General features: G+C 34.3%; 1 protein-coding gene across 2 annotated transcripts; it reads left to right on the top strand.

The window, feature by feature from the left end:
- The first annotated feature begins 9,597 nt into the window (after window positions 1-9,597).
- LOC126725646 (GDSL esterase/lipase EXL3-like) lies at window positions 9,598-14,250 on the top strand. 2 transcript variants are annotated; one of them, XM_050430459.1, is made up of 5 exons: window positions 9,598-9,917; window positions 12,062-12,189; window positions 12,300-12,533; window positions 12,778-13,033; window positions 13,856-14,250. In XM_050430459.1, the coding sequence occupies exons 1-5, from the start codon at window positions 9,641-9,643 to the stop codon at window positions 14,053-14,055; spliced, it is 1,095 nt and encodes a 364-aa protein (XP_050286416.1). In that variant the 5' UTR covers window positions 9,598-9,640; the 3' UTR covers window positions 14,056-14,250. The 2 variants fall into 2 exon arrangements, with proteins under 2 accessions (XP_050286416.1, XP_050286415.1); XM_050430458.1 differs by having other exon boundaries at window positions 12,059-12,189.
- The last annotated feature ends 4,656 nt before the right edge of the window (window positions 14,251-18,906 follow it).

Genomic DNA, 18,906 nt, shown 5'->3' with positions numbered 1-18,906 from the left:
ATCTTCACTTCTATGATTAAGACAGTCATCATGATTGATATGTCATAAACTGAAAAGATGAAATGTCCAATTTCATCGCACACTACAAACTAAGATTTATGAGTTTATAATTAATTGAAATTTATATCTTCTATAGGCAAATCACATTCCATACTTAAATCACATACAATCATCTCATAGACTATTCATCAAATGAATGATGTCTAATGTTCATATAATTCACATAAAATAAAATATTTTTATTAATTAAAGAATGTGTTTAGATACAAATCCCAACAAATAAATTATTAATATGAGCCCAAACCCATCTCATATTCAGAATAAAATAAAATAAAATGATTAAGTTCTGAACTTTTTAATATTTGACTTGATTTGGTGTGCATTTTGACACAATTATAAGCTGAAATAAGGGATCTTTTTGTTTTTGTTTATTTTTTTGTGAGTCCCACAAGAAAGAAGCTTTTTTTCTTTTTTTCTTTTGGTTTGGTTAACTTATTGCTTAACCAGCTAGGTACTGTTGCTCATCCCCACTCTAACATTTTGGTCAAAAAGTCAGGTTCAATTAACTATTTGCGAGTCTCACTCTATGGTTTTTCCTCAAAATGTCAGGTCTTTTTTGTCACAAAAGGAAAAATAAAATTAAATAAGTTATTTCCAATTGAATACCGGGTCTATTTATTGTTGGACTCAAGTCATCTTGGGCCACAGCCCAAAAATGTAAAAAATAGACAGAAAGAAAGAAGGCCAAGGATGAAGGGATTCACAAAATTTCACACCAGTCTCAAAGCCCAAAATTATTATTATTATTATGTCTAAATTTTCTTGGGAAAACATATAACAACTGTGTGATCATTCCGCTTACCTCATAAATCAAATCAATACTTGATTATTATTAAGAGAAAAATAGCTCAAAAGACACAACTCTTCTAACGGTGGAGCAATGGGTAGTCTAAAAGTAGGTGAGGGTCTATATAAGCCTCCACCACTCCTACAAGCAACGATGTTCAAATCCAATACCAATACCATTACCATTACCAAAACCATAACCATAACCATAACCAAATCCCCTACCTAGGGCCGGACCCAAGGGGGTGCCCAAGCCCACCCCACCACACCCCCCCCCCCCCCGCGCGCGCGGCCCAAAAACAAATTTTGGGCCCCTCTAGCCCAAATAAAAAAAAGTAAAATTTTTTTATTGGTTACATATTTTTTTTCAAGAGTTGTGTCTCCCTCTTCCAAAAACTTAAACCCCCTCCTTTTTAATTAGCCTAGCCCAACTAACAACTATCAAACTCAAAAACTTAACCAAAAAAAAACCTTCAAAATAAAATAAAATAAAATAATCCTAGTCAGCCCAGTATTAGAGTACTAGTTTTATATATTATCTCTTATTTTACAACAGTAAGACAACTATCATTTTTATTGAGAAACAAACACAAGAGGAGTGAATGAGTTTTTAACTCAAAAGCACACCATTTTTTTAATGTAAGAGTTCATTTTTTTACCTACATGTCATATATTATTATTATTATTATTATTTTGTCTAGAGTTTATTGGGAAAACATATAACAACTATGTGATCGTTCCGCTTACCACATAAATCAAATCAATACTTGATTATTATTAAGAGAAAAAGAGCTCAGAAGACAACTCTCCTGGCAGGGGAGCAATGGGTCGCCTGAGAGCGGGTGGGAGTCTATATAAGCCTCCACCACTCCTACAAGCAGCGAGGTTCAAATCCAATACCAAGACCATTACCAAAACTATAACCCCTGCCCAGGGACGGACCCCGCCCGGGGGGGTGGCGCTCCATCCAGCCCAAAGAAAAACAAATTTTGGTTATATTTTTTTTTCTAGAGTTGCTTCTCCCTCTACCAAAAACTTAGGCCCCCTCACTTTAATTTAGCCTAGCCCAACTAGGAATTACCAAACTCAAAAACAAAACTTTAAAATGAAAATAAAATATCCTAGTCAACTCAATATTAGAATACTAGCATCAGATGTTTTAACTGCTAAATATTTAGTATTTAGAACATAAAATTACAAAAAAAACTACTATATGAGACCTTTTAAATGCTATATTAAAGTAACAAAAGTAAGTTTTGGTTTGTGATTTTTTTTTTCTTTTTTGCCACAACTAATGCTCTTATAAAACAATATTATTTTGTGTTTTTTTGTCGTTGTTGGTAGATGATTGTATCTTAATGTATTAAGAAACAATGATTTTGTGTATTTATCTTGATTGAGTTAATACTATATGAATGCCTATTTGGTTGGTTTTTTTTTTTTTTTCTTTACTTCAGCCCCCCTTAACTTCAAATCCTAGGTTCACCCCTACCCCTGCCCCTTCCTCTCGTACAAGAAAAAATTAAAAATTTACAAGAGAAAGAAACAGAAACAAGAAGAGGAATACGAAGAGGGGGATGATGACATGACAATGACAAGATCCATTGGGGAAGAGATGGAAGAGGAGACTAACAACAAAAACAACGACGTCATTATAGTGGCAGTGGGGCCCACCACGGATGACATGTCCGAAGAAGATATGGGCCCACTCTCACTACTCCGGAAGTTTCCAAAAAAATCCTCTACCAATAGCAATCTCAACCAACTCACTCCGGTGACGCATGAAGACAGCAGAGTCATTGAAGAAGCTGATAGTTTCAGAGCTTTCATTGTGGTTTGGGGACGTGGAAACGATGGTGGCATCGACAAACAGGACTTTTAAACCTTGGATTGGCTTCAACGTGATTGCACTGAATTTTACGACGCCGTTAGGGCTCCCCTCTCTCGCTGCGCTCAACTCTCCTCCATAATGACCGAGCTCCAAACCCACCAAAACGAAGAAGAACCCAACACCGGCAATTTTCAAGCTCGGTTGAAAGAAGCGCTGGCTAGATCCAAAGTTAAGTATAAGAAAGTCATAGAGTGGGTTAGTGGTCTGAAGAGTCTGGTTTCAAAGATCCAAGAGGTGCTACAAAAGCTCGAGCATGAATCAAAGCGAGAAGAGGGGGTGCTTTTGTGTGTGTGTGTTCTATCTGTTTTGGTTTATGATTGCAGGATGCTAATGGAGCGAGAATGGATCGTTTGTCCTCGGCCTGACTGTGAAGCTAATGGGGGTGCCAATGTACCGGCAAATAAAGGGGAGACCAACCAAGCAGAGTTCAAGAATATGACCACTTTCCCAGTGGTGGCTCTAGGAATTTTGTTTAGGGGGGTCATTACAAAATTTTAATAAAAAGAGAACTTGAATATATCGAGTTATTAAAAAAAATACATAAAGTTTTACAATTTTATTCTACAAGTTTTCAAATTTTGAATGTCACATGATAATTCATTATGAATATCTATTGCCAATATGGGTAGCTACGAGTCTATGATCATTTTATTTTGTTAAGTTTGTCTAACATCTTTATCTTTATACATATTATCTATTTGACTTTGTTTTCATAAAAATATTTTAGACTAAAAGAATCTCAACTCATTGGCTCCATATTAATTATTGATGCACACAATCACACTTATTCATACATAAATTATACACTACATGTCTACTTAACCAATTAAATACTTGAAAAATCATTAACTTTACAATTGTTTTCTTGAATTTTACTAACTTTATTACAAAAAGTTATTATAATATGACAACAATACACACACATGTAAAAAAACCTTCTCTATTTCTTAATTAATAAATTATATAAAGTTATATTATATTTATATTGTACATACAAACATCCACACACATCATAATTTACACAAATACGTAACATTATAACAAAAAGTAATGTATACACTTACACACACATAATATAAATTTATAAAAAAGAATTACACTTACAATTCACAAACACTTACTCTTTATTTGGTTTCTCAAAAAAAAAAAAAAAATTACTCTTTATTCTTAAAGTCAAAAATACTTGCAATAAAGATGTGCAAAATTTAAGTCAAAGTATGCAAAAAATATATTTTTAAAAATAAATTAAAGTATTAAGCTAACCAAAAAAAAAAAAAATTATATATATAATTTTTTCTTTTGAAGTCAAGGGGTTCATTTCAACCCCCTGAATATGCTTTAGCGCCGCCCCAACACTTTCAATCTTTTGTATATCAAAGTTATGTATGGGGATCTAAGACAAATGGGGAGTTGGGGAATACTGGAGAATGTCCATGAGCTAAGCACTTTTGCATGTACTCACTATGAATAACTATATTCTCCCTTTCTACCCAAAAAAATGTTAAGGGCATTTTTTATGTGATTGGCATATCCTTTGACAAAACGCACTTTACTTGTATTTTGGTAAATCTAATAAGGTTCAAGATGATCATTACTAGTAGTTAAATTGAAGACATGAAGATTACTCAAGAACTACTCAAGAAAAGTGCAAACTGCAGATCTCACTACCTCATCGACAGAAGCTTGATCTGTCAAGATTCATTAAAGCTCGACAGATGTCTTGATCTATCAAGCTTATGGGATTCAGACTATAGCCAGCAACGTTTTTATTCTAAAAGGCTATTTGTTTATGGGTTTGTATAATCCTTATTGGACTAGGAAAACCTAAGGTTTGTGTAAACCTATTTGGAATAGGAGAGCCCATTAAGCTTCTATTTAAGGGAGGTAGAAAAAGAAAAACCCTAACCCTAGAGAGCTTCATAAGGTTTTCTTTTTGAAACCCTAGCCTCCTCCTACAGAAGAAAGAGTTCTTACTGCGTTTCTTATACGTCTTTGGGTTCTGTAACCAAACAAAGTCAATTTGCACCAACATTGAAGATCTTATTGGTGTTTCTATGTGAAGCTGCTGCAAATCAACTACAACAATCAAAGTGTTGCTGTGGAGTTAGTCACGTACTTGGATTCATGCAAAGGAGTAAGCCACGTACTAGGATCCGCGCATCAGATTGGTTAGACACGTACTGGGAGCCGTGCATCAAAAGGAGAGATTGTCACTACAAAACAAGTCCAATTGGGTATTGGGGTAAGGGTTCAACTGTAGGTTGGTATAAGGTACTTGTAACCGCTTGTTGTGATAATAGTGGAATTTCGGGAGTGGTGACCTGAAAATCACCCGATGGGGGTTTTTGCCATGTAGGTTTTCCCCATTCGTAAACAAATCACCGTGTAAATTTATTTTCCGCTGCATATTTAGTTATTTGATGATTTGTTTGTGCTACCACGCTCATTGCATGTAATTGAAACTAATTAATTTCACTTAACTAAATTAATTGGTTAATTTATCATAAGAAGTCAATAATTTTTTGGCCTATCAAAAAATATAAGGACTGACTTTATACTAAAAAGTTTCTCAATGCAATCACAATTTCACATATCAATTATCCACACCTAGGAGGCTGGGGTTCTAAGTGTCCCTAATAGTACCACCCTCTTTGGTGTCTGGTGTCTAGGTTCGACCTTCACCTTCCCCCATCCCTGTATACCTAGGATATAAATAAATTAAAGGCTACTCTCTAAACCCTAGTGTCTGTAGAAAACGTGCCTACCTGTGGGTGAGGCTATTTCCTCCTATCATTCTTCTCCTTTTCTTCATAGGAAAAAGCAGATTTGTTAGTAGTACTTGGAGTATTGGAGATGGAGAATCTATCAGTGATGTGGAGAAAGTTTTCTCTGTCTGAGAGTGAAGGGTTAGACTTTGTGGTTCAAGAGATAGTGGCTGCAGAAGAATTTTATGATGTTACTAGATTTTTTACAGGTCGTGTTCTTAACATGGAGGCTATTGCTAGGACTTTCAAGTTGATGTGGAGGACTCGAAAGTGGTTTGAAATGCGAGACATGGGAAACTATAGGGTGGTTATTGTGTTCACAGATGCCTCGAATGCAGAAAAGATATTGATGGGAGAACCTTGGACGTTTGACAAACATCTCGTTACCATTAAGAGGATTGAAAAATATACAGATGTTAGGGCCCTTCCGCTAGAGTCTACTCACTTTTGGGTCCAAGTGCATGATTTACCTATTGGTCTAAATCCAAGTGTGGCAAAACAAATTGTGCAAATTGTTGGAGCCATGGATGAGGATGGAGTGGAGTTGGATGATAGTAATTTTCAGTAGTATAGGGTAGAGGTTTATATTTCTAAACCGCTTTGCCGGAGCAAAAAAATAACTCTGAATAATGGGAATGATTGGTGGGTTAGTTTTAAATACAAGAGGTTACCAAATATATGTTATTGGTGTGGGAAGCTCACGCATTCTGATAGGGAGTGTCATGTCTGGCTGAAGAGTAAGAAGGGTCTCAAGGAAGAGGATAGGCAGTTTGGCCCATGGCTTCAGGCTTTCACGCCGAATTTATCCAGGAAAACAGTGGTACGGGTCTCAGGGTGCTGTGAGGAGGATAGTAGGGATGAGGATCAGAATTCTAGTGATTGGAATGCAAGGATCAAAGGCGAGGACAATCAAGAAATTATTCCCACTACTGAGGAAGAGTGGAGACGAGAGGGACCTGATGATAGAGTTAAAAGAGCTGAATGTATGGAGCATGTGATGGAAAACAATAATGTCTTAGAGACTGTGTCTATGCCTTTGGTTTCTCAAGTTTGTGATGCACCTAGGATAGAAGTTAATGCTGTGATAACTGAAACTCATGTCTAATCGGTTGAGGAGCTGTTGGCTGAGATTGATGCCGGGATTGCTAAGTTTGATTCTCCAAAGGGTAAGGATGGTAGAATTGAGTCCGAGACATCCAATAGTCCTAGTCCCCGACCCTAGAATGCAGTAGGCTTGCAAGGAAATATAGCTTACCCGAGACTACCCAGAATGGATGAACTAGACGAACCAATTGCAAATATTAGAGGTAGAGTTAGAAATATGCGGAGAAAACCTAAGCTCATTAATCATTTTGCGGCACATTATCTTTATCTCCCTCTGAAGCACTCACAATTTTTCACATCAGCACAATATTTAAATAAATTTTTTTTTTTAGTTCAAACTTAACGAAGAGTGTGACCCTATCTCTCTAACAAATCCAACTTAAACTCAAACTTATCATTATCATTTTAAAAAAAAATTATTTTTGTTTAATCAAAACTTAACATAGAGCGAAACTCTATCTCTCTAATAAGTCCAATTTAAACTCAAACTCAAACGCTGATAATCTATATAAAAACAAATATTATGATAGGACTCAAAAAAAAAAAAAAAAAAAAAAAAAGACTCACATTCATTAATCATTTTGCGGCACATTATATTTATCTCCTTCTAAATTTTGTTCTACTATGTCAGCTACTATTTGTTGTAAAGAATGTCTAAATCCAAAGTGCACCTCAAAACTGACAAAACTCAAATTTTGACTATTGATGTTCAACAATTTGTCAGGACAGGGCAAGCTTTCTATTCAGTTCTAGAGTAAAATCATTAAAAAAAATCAGATCGATGGACACTCTAATCTCTCTAAGCAGTTGGAACGTAAAAATAAATAATAATAAAAATTAAAAATTAAAAATTAAAAAATAAAAAAAAATAAAAAAATTGCAAGCAATCTTATTTAACTTTCTTCTTTGATTTGTTTATATTGTTATTATTAATAAAATTTTAATTCAACATTTGTGGATATTTGTTTATATTTTTATTAATGAATTTTATCTTTTATGTGGAATTTTTTATTTGCTTTCATATGTGCCTGAGATTTTTTTTCTATCTTATTCTTTTGTTATGTTTGGAATTGATTTTTTTTTTTTTTGAGTATTTGGGTTAATTTCCATATTTATATTGACATTGTTTTCATGGGTTTGGCTTTTGGGTTGAAATTTCTACTAATTTTTTTTTTTTTTTTTTTGTACATGGCAGTAAAGTATCTCTATTTTTTTGAAGAAAAATCAAAAGCTGCAACCTATATATCTTCCTGCCTAGGAAACGAAAATTTTTATTTGGTATGATATATATAAATTTGTTGAATTTGGTTTGGTTTTCAAGTAGAATTTGGGGATTTTATAAATTTTGAAGTTTTAAGTCTTGGGGTTTTTGGTATTTGCATCTTAGGAGGTTGATCTTAATTCTTCACTTTAAACGCTTTTTATTTAGGCTCATGTGATTTTTTGTTTTCTTATTAAAAGCTATGATTTTTGGTTGATTAATTATTTGTTTGGATTCAACATAAAAGATAATGGAATTAGGTATTATAATTTTGATATTGTTCCATGTTTTAAATTGTCAATATTATTATTACTGCGAGGAAGTCATATTGCTACTCAAATTTGAAACTTGGTCTGCTTTCCTCATATCATGATCTTTGTTTATATATTTGTAGTTTATATTAGTTTTGAGTGTGTGTGTGTGTGTGTCTATAACTATTGGGAGTTTTGCTTTATTGATTTAAGAATTGTAAATTACTTTGTAGGTTTCGGTAACTATGCACTTGCAACTCAATAACCTTCAATGCTAGACAACTCTCTTAAACTATGAAAAAGTATAAAAGTTAAATATTTTTTCATTTAAAAAAAAAATACTAATTAGCAAAATGCCTATTTACTTGTTGGATTTTGTTTTTCAGAATCAATAGTTTTTCTGTGCATCGCACAGATTAGTAACACTATTTCGAAACCTAATTATGATTAGACTGGCATTAGGCTCTATTTCGAAACCTAATCCATATATAATATATGTTAATTTGCAATTGGCTAATGGGATGTGGTTGTTGAGATGGAGGATAGAGTTAAAACTATACATATAGATGAGGTGGGGTTCATGGTCTTCCCTAAAATTAAGATCTTCCAGAAGTATTTTTATTTAGATATATAAGATTTTGTTATCTAAAAAAAGGGAATTTTGAGGGAAAAAAAAAAATTATACTTGGTCTTTCAAAAACTGAATGTTTGTCCAAAACTTTCAAGGATGCTAAGTTGAATAACTATTCCCTTTTGAAAAATATCCAAACGGAGTGTACTAAAAAAATATTTGTTATAGTGAATTTCAATTAGCTCAACTGATAAAATCTCTGATAATTGAATAAGAGATTTAAGAATAAACCCTGCCTGCATCAAAAACTAATTAGTATCTTGGTTTGATAATAAAAAACATAATTATTAGAAGCAGACACCATAAATTGAAATTTTATCCAAAAAAAATTTTCCTGTAGAAGCACTTATGTCGATCTCCTATACTTTATGGTTTATACTAACAAAAACTAAAATTCCAAAAACTATTCAACATTTAAATTGTTGATTTAATATCATATTATTAAAATCACCATACTTAAAGTATATAAGACATGTCACATTTATTTATGAGTAATGTTATAATCACAAACTATTTTACAACATTTTTATAAACTGTTTATGTAGCTAACTTCTTATTGGTTTTTATTTAACCTCACCATTAACATCATTTTTTTATTTATTAATAACCACTCACCACATCAACAGTTTGTAAAAAATTTTGTAAAAAAGTTTGTATTCCTAGCATTATTCTTTATTTATTTATTTAGTTTTATGAAATTAAGACACGTCACATTTAATTTCCCCTCACCGTTGGAGGTTGGAGCTAGGGACATAATTAATACAAAGACAAAGGTTAGGTGGAGGATTAAAACAATAGTTCAACCAACTACTTATATCACATGCAAAGGAAACTGAACTCCCGTACGCCTTTCACTGTGGAGTCTGTGAGAAAGCAAGCGTAGAAAGAAAAATGCACTCTCTCTTTGTGAACTCCCATCCTTGTTCTATATTATTGTTCAATCTCATTTTGCTTGTTCTCTTCTACAACACCACGGCTGTCATAAAGCTACCACCAAATGAAACCTATCCTGCAATTTTTGTCTTTGGAGATTCGACAGTGGATACAGGCAACAACAACAATCGAATAACTCCAACTAGGGCTAATTACAGTCCGTATGGGTATGACTTTAAAGGAAAAGTTGCAACAGGCAGATTCAGCAACGGCAAGGTCCCATCGGACATGATAGGTATTAATTCCTGATATCTCTCTCTCTCGTGGTATTATTTTCTTTTTGTTTGTTTGTATTTTTGGAAAAATCACATCATAAACCATATCTTATTTTATATATACTAAAATAATGCACAATTGTCCCCTAATGCTATGTTTGGATGTTGGGGGAAGGGGGAGTAGAGTAGAGGGAAGGAGAGTAATTTAAATACCTTATTTGGATATTTTTTAAAGAATGATGGAGAGGGATTTGGAGGGATTTGAACTACTTCTAACCCCTCATTTTTAATTCCCCCAAATTAGAGAGATTTGGAGGGAGAGTGGAGCATAAAAATGCTTTACCAAATAAATTATCAAATTTACCCTTACCATATTAACAAAATTACAAATTCAAAGACTAATTATTCTCATCTCCCTTACTTAATTTTAAAAACATCTAAATAAGGTAGAGGATAACCATTCCTCTCTACTCTTCTCTCCACTACTCTTCTTCCCTCTACTCTCCTCTCTCTCAAAACTTCCAAACATAGGGTAAAACTTAACGATGTTACTCGTCACATTATTGTAAATATATTAAAATTTGTGGTACTCACTGATGTGAACAGCACAGACAACTTTTTCTTCTCTCCTAAATGACTTTTTTTTTCCCTCTCTTGCACGAAACCCACTTTTTGTCTTCTTCTTTCTTTTTCTTTTTTCTTTTTTCTTTTTTCTTTTTTTTTTTCCTATCTCCCTTGCACGAACCCACACTGGTGGTCGAAAGTCTTCTTCTTCATTCTTTTTTTATTTTATTTTATCTATTTATTTGGGTTTGCTGTTTTGGTGGTCTTTTTCTTTCAAATTAACTAAAACCCAGTTGAATTTAACCCCACCAACAAAACAAAATCCATAGAAATAGGGTCTGTTGGGTAATATTGTTCTAGTAACATTGTTTGTATTTTTTAGAAATACGTGTAGATGAAAAAGTGTATGAAAATACATGTAATATTGTTTAAACACTAAAAACTGTTGTTCAAAATACACTACCAAACACCCCTAGAACCTCAAACCCCGAAAACAAAACCCATTTAAGTTTAACCCTCGTCCACAAAACACAAACCAAATCAAACATTTAGAGCAAACAAAAGAAAGAAACAACAAAAGAAAAGCAAAGAAGCTAGGACCTGGGGTTCAGAAGGACAAAGAGCACTGACTACTGAGAGAAGGAAAAAAGAAAGGTCGAGTGAACAGGCTCATAAAATAAAATAGTACTAACTATACTTTTCATGTCAGATATTTTTTACTTTTAAAAAAATACACACTAATACCAAAATACAATTATCTTTTTTCATATTTTAAAATATGTTATTTGAAATATGATATCAGACACATTTTTTACATTATGAGTACTTTAAACATGTATTTTCACAACACTTTTTAAATCACAATTTTCACATCATTTTGAACAATACTTGAACACTGCTACCAAACACCCCATAGTCACTTGAGTTATATGAGTTTCAAGTAACACCGCTAAAATAGAACCCTCTAAGCTTACCTAGAATGACCGAAATGCCCCTCACAATTATTGTTCATCTTAGTGGCACTATTTTTTGAATTCATATTCCTATTAATTTTCTTTTCTCTCTAGCCAAACAAGATTTTAGGAAAAAAGTGGGGATTTGTTTTGGGTTTTATGGGGGGGGGGGGGGGCATTTCAATCATTTTAGCTGGGATTAGTGGGTTCCATGCCAGTTGGTGTCATGCGCAACTCATATGACTGTTTTTTGTCGAACTTATTTGGGAAAGTGATAGGGTTTAAGTACTACAAGGTTTTGGTTTTAGAGTGCTGATTGTGCATTTTTGTAGTTTAAGGGGGTAAGTGTAAAATGTGATATAGTTTAAGGTGGAAAAAAAATGTAATTTTCCCCCCGTTTTTTTCTTTCTACTTTTTATGTAAGTTATATTTTTGACTTACTCTAAAAAACAAAATTGAAAGTTTATACAAATAAGCTATATATTTTGATAAATATTATACAAATAAGCTACTACAGATAAGTTGGTCAAAACGCACTTGAACTTTTAGAATACATAAGAGTCAAAATAGAATTTTTCATTCTTTTTATAAATTTCCTTAATCCGTGCCCAAAGTTCACTTTTTGATTCCATTTCAACTTTTAGCAGCGGAATTGGAAATTAAAGAGCTTTTACCTGCATATTTGGATCCAAACTTGCAAACTCAAGACCTTATTACAGGTGTTTGCTTCGCTTCTGGTGGCTCTGGATATGATCCCTTGACACCCAAAATAGCGGTACACGCACGATACTTTTGTTCCTTTTTTTTTTGGGTGCACTCACGGTTTGTTTGTAATATGTATTTCCCTTTTTATCATTTTTTTTAATATATTTTTTTTTATCAAAGTTAACCTGGTCGATGTCCGATCAACTTGGAATGTTGAAAGAATACATTGTGAGGCTTCAAGGAATTGTTGGAGTAAACAAGACAAACTTCATCTTAACCAAAAGTCTATATCTCATTTCATTGAGTAGCTGTGACATTGCCAATGTATATTTTGGACCTACTTCACGAAGATACAAGTACGATTTCGCTTCCTACACTGACCTTATGCTTAAGTACGCTACCCAATTCTTGAAGGTAAGGTTTCATCCTATCAATTAAATTTCAAATTTCAATGACACAACTTTCTTGGTCACACTCAAGCTCATTACTGTAGCAATAGTGTTGCTTTCCTATCCCTATTACCAAAGAACCAAAAAAGAATGACATTGACAAGAATAACAAGACCTCATAATAACCATAAGTTTTCAATACCCTCGTTTCTAAAAATAAACTGACAAGAACAATAATAATACTTGACGTCCCTCGTTATGTTTTCAAGGAACTTTATTCACTAGGAGCACGAAGGATTGGAGTATTCGGAGCTCCGCCAATCGGATGTGTGCCATCACAAAGAACTGTTGCTGGAGGATTACACAGACAGTGTGGAGAAGGCCACAATCAGCTAGCAATGTTGTTCAATGCTAAACTGACTACCTTGTTGGATTCCCTTAACAAGGACATGCCTGATAGCAGAATGGTCTATCTTGATATTTACAACCCTCTACTTGATCTCATTGAACACCCTGAAAAGAATGGTAACTCACAAATTTTTGTCACAATTTTTTTTTTTTTTTGGTCCTTGAAATATGGTATGTATACTATTTTGGACATGGCAATTATAAAACTAATTATGTGTCAAAAATGGTTTATTCAAAATTGGTTTAAAGGAAAACTTTGTCACACTCATTAATTTTTTTTGTAATAATATATTTAATAGAATACATATTTTAGTGACAAAAATGGAACCTACTCTATATTTGTTCTACTTTTGTCATTGAAATTTGAAATGAATGGTCAAAATGACAAAATGTAAACATTTTAAATTCCTAAAACTTAACCTATATTTTAGGAACCCAAAGAATATTTTACAGAAGTTTTTTTTTTTTTTTTTTAAATCATACGTTGTTATCTTAATGACTTTGTCATCAACCATTACCAACGTCCTGTTTCACTAGCCTCTTTTGCTATTTATTTGAATTTCACAAACAATTTCATTGAGTAACCTCAAATGAAACTATTTTGTTAAGTAGCTTCATTTGGAACTCTAGTATTTGGAAGCCAGTTCCAAATGAGGCTATTTAGCAATGTGAAGAACTCGACTCTTTGAAATTCAAGTTCCACTAAAAACTTTAAAAAAATCTCAATTTAGGTGTTTTTCTCTATGGAACTCGAGTCATTGAGACTTGAGTTACCCCTCGAAACTCGACTCTCATATACTCGAGTTCCAAATGAGACTACTTAAGTAATTGTTTTTGAAAATCAAATAAATAGCAAATAACCTCCTGTTTCACCAATTGATCTTTGCTATTTTCTTTATAAAATAATAATAATAATTTTTCTGTATATTACATATACAGGCTTTAAGATAGCGGAGAAAGGATGCTGTGGTACAGGAATAATAGAGGTAGGTCCAATATGTAACCCATTGTCTACAATCTGTACAGATGTGAATGATTATGTTTTTTGGGATACTTTTCATCCCACAGAAAGAGCATACAAGATCATTACTTCTCAAGTCCTCAAGAATGACGGCAATAGGCTTTTCGGACATCAGTAAAGTTAATTTCTTCTCTTTGAATTCTACCACTACAATCAATTTCAATGGTTTTGCCCTGGTCCTTCCCTCAAGTCAAGTCTGATTTTGGATTTTCATTCATACACATAATACTTGTTTATGTCAGCTATGATCACAGATAGAATCTAAGGATCCATCTTATATGTTCTCACTTAATAATATTTGTCAATTTCGAAAGATCTATAGTTAATGATACTTGTTTGCAAAATGTTCCAATTGTATCACTGTTTTATTGAATAAATTCTTATTTATTAAACAAGAAGAGAGGTAGAGATTCTGATTGTGCCAATTACGTCCAGTTAATTATTTAGTCCAATTATGTAAAGCCTTTGATTAAAGCAATCAAACACAATATTGTGCTAATAGGAAACACCAGAACCAAAAGCATGCGCAATATGGTCACGTTGAGAAAACCGATGGAAAAATTATTCCAAAGGAAAAACCACTGCGACGGCTTAACTACCAATTCCAAGGAAAACAAATCAGCACAGTAGAATTGAAGTTTACAAATTGAAAAACTCTATTCTAATTTGCTATCTCATGTAAAACTTATTGACATTATCCAATGCAACTCTGACATACTTTTCTTTATTATTCTTTACTGTGGTACATACTGTGGATCATGTCAATGTATTTATATATATATATATATATATATATATATTTCTTTTTTTATTATAGAATTATTCTTGGAAATGTTAATGTTATTTTATTAGCTATTATTTACTCCATTAATTTTTATTTATTAAACAAGAAGAGAGGCAGAGACTCCGATTGTGCCAATTATGTCTAGTTAATTATTTAGTCCAATTTTGTAAGGCCTTTGATTAAAGCAATCAAACACAATATTGTGCTAATAGGAATAACACCAGAAACAAAAGCATGCGCAATATGGTGACGTTGAGAAAACCGATGGAAAAATTATTCCAAAGGAAAAACCACTGCGACAGCTTAACTACCAATTCCAAGGAAAACAAATCAGCACAGTAGAATTGAAGTTTACAAATTGAAAAACTCTATTCTAATTTGCTATCTCATTTAAAACTTATTGACATTATCCAATGCAACTCTGAATCCACGGATTTTTCTTTATTATTCTTTACTATGATACATACTGTAGATCATGTCAACGTATATATATAAATATATATATATATATATATATTTCTTTTTTAATTATAGAATGATTCTTGGAAATGTTAATGGTATTTTATTAGCTATTATTTACTCCATTAATTTTTATTTATTAAACAAGAAGAGAGGCAAAGACTCCGATTGTGCCAATTATGTCCAGTTAATTAGTCCAATTATGTAAGGCCTTTGATTAAAGCAATCAAACACAATATTGTGCTAATAGGAAGAACACTAGAACCAAAAGCATGCGCAATATGGTGACGCTGAGAAAACCGATGGAAAAATTATTCCAAAGAAAAAACCACTATGACGGCTTAACTACCAATTCCAAGGAAAACAAATCAGCACAGTAGAATTGATGTTTACAAATTGAAAAACTCTATTCTAATTTGCTATCTCATGTAAAACTTATTGACATTATCCAATGCAACTCTAAATCCACGGACTTTTCTTTATTATTCTTTACTATGGTACATACTGTGGATCATGTCAATGTATATATATATATATATATTTTTTTTTTTTCTTTTTTTATTATAGAATTATTCTTAGAAATGTTAATGGTATTTTTTTTTTTTTGAAAAAAATGTTAATGGTATTTTATTAGCTATTATTTACTCCATTAATTTTTGGAGATAATTATGACTCTTTTTAGTAAGGTAAAAACTTGTTCTAGACAATGTGTGTAACTGTGACTTATAAATGTCATTTAAAGTCACGTATTCAAGTTATAAAAAAACTGTAAGGTTGAATTTATTCAACCATCTAATTGGCTTTATTCCGTGCCAAATTTGCTTGTAATTCAGCATTTAGTAACCCTGTATTTAGGTGGGATTGTTGTAAGGGTAGTGAGTGAGATAGTGTGAAGATTGCTCAAGAGTGTGTAAGAAAACAGAGAGTCGCGGCTGGGACTCGCGACTGGACTCGCGGCTTCAACCCGCCAGAATCTGCACACGTGTCAAGCATGCTGGAAGATGAACAGTCATGCTAGCTGGAGCACTACAGGTCAAAACAGGACAACTGGCCATACGGTTAACTCGCGACTGGAACTCGCGACTTAGTCAAGCCGCGAGGTCAAGCCGCGAGCCACCCCTGTTTTGGAAAAACCTGACGTTTCGCATTCCACTCCTCTTCAGTATAAATACCCTTTCAACCCACGATTGAAAGAGAGCTTCCAGAGAGAATTTTGAGAGAGAAACCCTAAAGAAAAACCAGATTGTTTCACCCACAATCTCTACCTTAGAGTCTCATCAAATTCCCTCACTCTCTTCCTCTCCATTGTCAAATCCTTGAGAGGCATTATACCAAACCTGGTTCTCACCATTATCATCTCTGTGAGACAGTCGTTTGGAGTTCTGGGAAGCAGTTAGGAAGGAGCCAATCTTCATTGGTTGATGCTATGGTTTAGTAGCGGAATCCGGGAAGCTAGAAAAGAAAAAGGTTCGGCGCAACCTCGTTGGAGCAAGAAGCTTGGAGGGCTTAGGTGCACTGGGTAGATTAGGCTTGGAGGGTCTATTGCTGTCCTTGTATCCCAACTGTATTTTCTAGTGGATTGATTACCGCTTGGAGGGCGGCGGAGAGGTTTTTCGCCGAGGTCTTCGGTTTCCTCTTCGATAACACATCGGGTGTTATCTTTGTGTTTGCATCTTCCTTCCTCTCTATCTCTGCCTTTACATTATCTGCTGTGGTTTATTTTGTTATGGCTTAGATAGTTGTTTAACCAATTTCATATTATAGCATATGTTAAGTTTCCGCACACTTGTTGTTTGACATATTGCTTGTGTTGGTTAAGTTGGTTTTTGGGGGTCTAAACGTTCAAAAGTGTTTTTGTACACGTTTTTGAACTTTCAATTGGTATCAGAGCGGGTACACATCTGTTTGGTTTCATTACCATTGTGTGATCCTTGACCCCCTTTCTTTTTGAGATGGATAGGTCTCAATCCCTTAATGCACCTCCATATTTTGATGGAAGTAATTATGCATTTTGGAAGGTTCGTATGAGAGCCTTTTTATGCTCTATTGATGAATCCGTGTGGGATGCTGTTGAGATGGGTTGGACCAAACCTGAAGCAGTCAAATCCACATGGGATAAGGCAGCACTTACTGCATCTAATGCTAACAGTAAAGCACTAAATGCTATTTTCTGTGATGTGTCTCCAGATGAATTTCACAGGATTTCTCACATTATTATTGCCAAAGATGCATGGGAGATTCTGGAAACAACTTATGAAGGCACGAAGAAGGTGAAAGATACCAAGTTACAAATGCTGACCACTCGGTTTGAGGAGCTCAAGATGAGTGAGGATGAGTCTTTCGACTCGTTCTATGGGAAGTTAAATGAAGTAGTTGTCAGCAAGTTTAACTTGGGGGAGAAGATGGAGGATTCCAAGATTGTAAGGAAGATCCTTCGATCATTGCCGGAAAGCTTCCGTGCCAAAGTAACAGCCATTGAAGAGAGCAAGGATCTTGACGACATCAAGGTTCAAGAGCTGGTTGGTTCTCTACAAACCTATGAAATGTCGCTGCCAAATCAACGGAAGGGTAAATCCATTGCTCTAAAGACTGTTATTGAGAAGGTGGAAGATCAAGGCTCTTCGGGAGAAGATATGGTGGACAAGGATGTAGCCTATCTTGTTAAAAATTTCAAGAAGTTTTTGAAATTCAAAAACAATGGAAAATTTGATGATAAGAGAAAATTCCAAAATTCTGGAAGGGAGAAGAGGGATTTCCAAAGGAAAGATGGAAAAGAATCCCAATCCACACAAGGTGTTACTTGTTTTGAATGCAACGGGCATGGACACTTCAAGAGGGAATGTCCTAACTATTTGAAATCAAAAGGCAAGGTGTATGCCACGACCTTGAGTGATTCAGACTCGTCCGACTCAGAATCTGAAGAGAGCTGTGATGGAGAAGGAAACTACTCAGCTTTCATGACTATTGCTCATGCTGAGTCTTCGGATGAATTAAATTTGCTTGTTCAAGACCTTGGAGAACATAGTGAGGATGACTCACTAGGAATTGTTGAAGAATCGGAAGCTGAAGAAGAAGAATGCACTGCAACTCTTCAAGAAAATTACAACTCACTTTTGGAGAAATCTGGTGAATACACAAGGGTAGCCAAGGCTGCTGTGAGAAAGATGAAGAAGGCTGAGGAGGACTACAAAAGTCTCCTAATCCGGTATAGGGAGGCCAAATGCGAGATTGAAACTCTTAATGGTGAGCTGTCCGAAGCCTACACTAAAGTGAGATTCCTTGAGAATGAGGTTGTTCAAGCAAATGCAAAAATAGAGAGGGTCACCACCAAGAAGCTTGATGATGTTATATCATCTCAAAAGAGCTTCTCAGACAAATCCGGACTGGGATATACCGGAGGAAGTAGCTCAACTGGAAATGTCACCAAAGAAGTGAAGTTTGTGAAGTCCAAAGATCCAGTTGTAGCTGACTCTACGAGTGTGAACCTCGAGGTGGAGAAAAAGAAGAATGTGGTAGAACAACGGATGCTGAATCATCGAAATCAGTCTATGGGCAGGTCCGAGTCTCGTGCCAAGTCACGTCCACGACCACAAAGAGGTCCTAGAGGAATGTATGTGTGCCATTATTGTGGACTTCAAGGGCACACTCGACCAAATTGCCAAAAGCTGAGGGCAATGAACAGTGCTACTCCTCAAAGGTCAGGAGGACCAAGAGTTGATAGGAGAA

Source organism: Quercus robur, chromosome 5 (genome assembly GCF_932294415.1).
Source record: "Quercus robur chromosome 5, dhQueRobu3.1, whole genome shotgun sequence".
NCBI classification, from domain to species: domain Eukaryota; kingdom Viridiplantae; phylum Streptophyta; class Magnoliopsida; order Fagales; family Fagaceae; genus Quercus; species Quercus robur.
The sequence above is the reverse complement of the archived record's forward strand: the minus strand, read 5'-3'. Positions and strand labels throughout refer to the sequence as shown.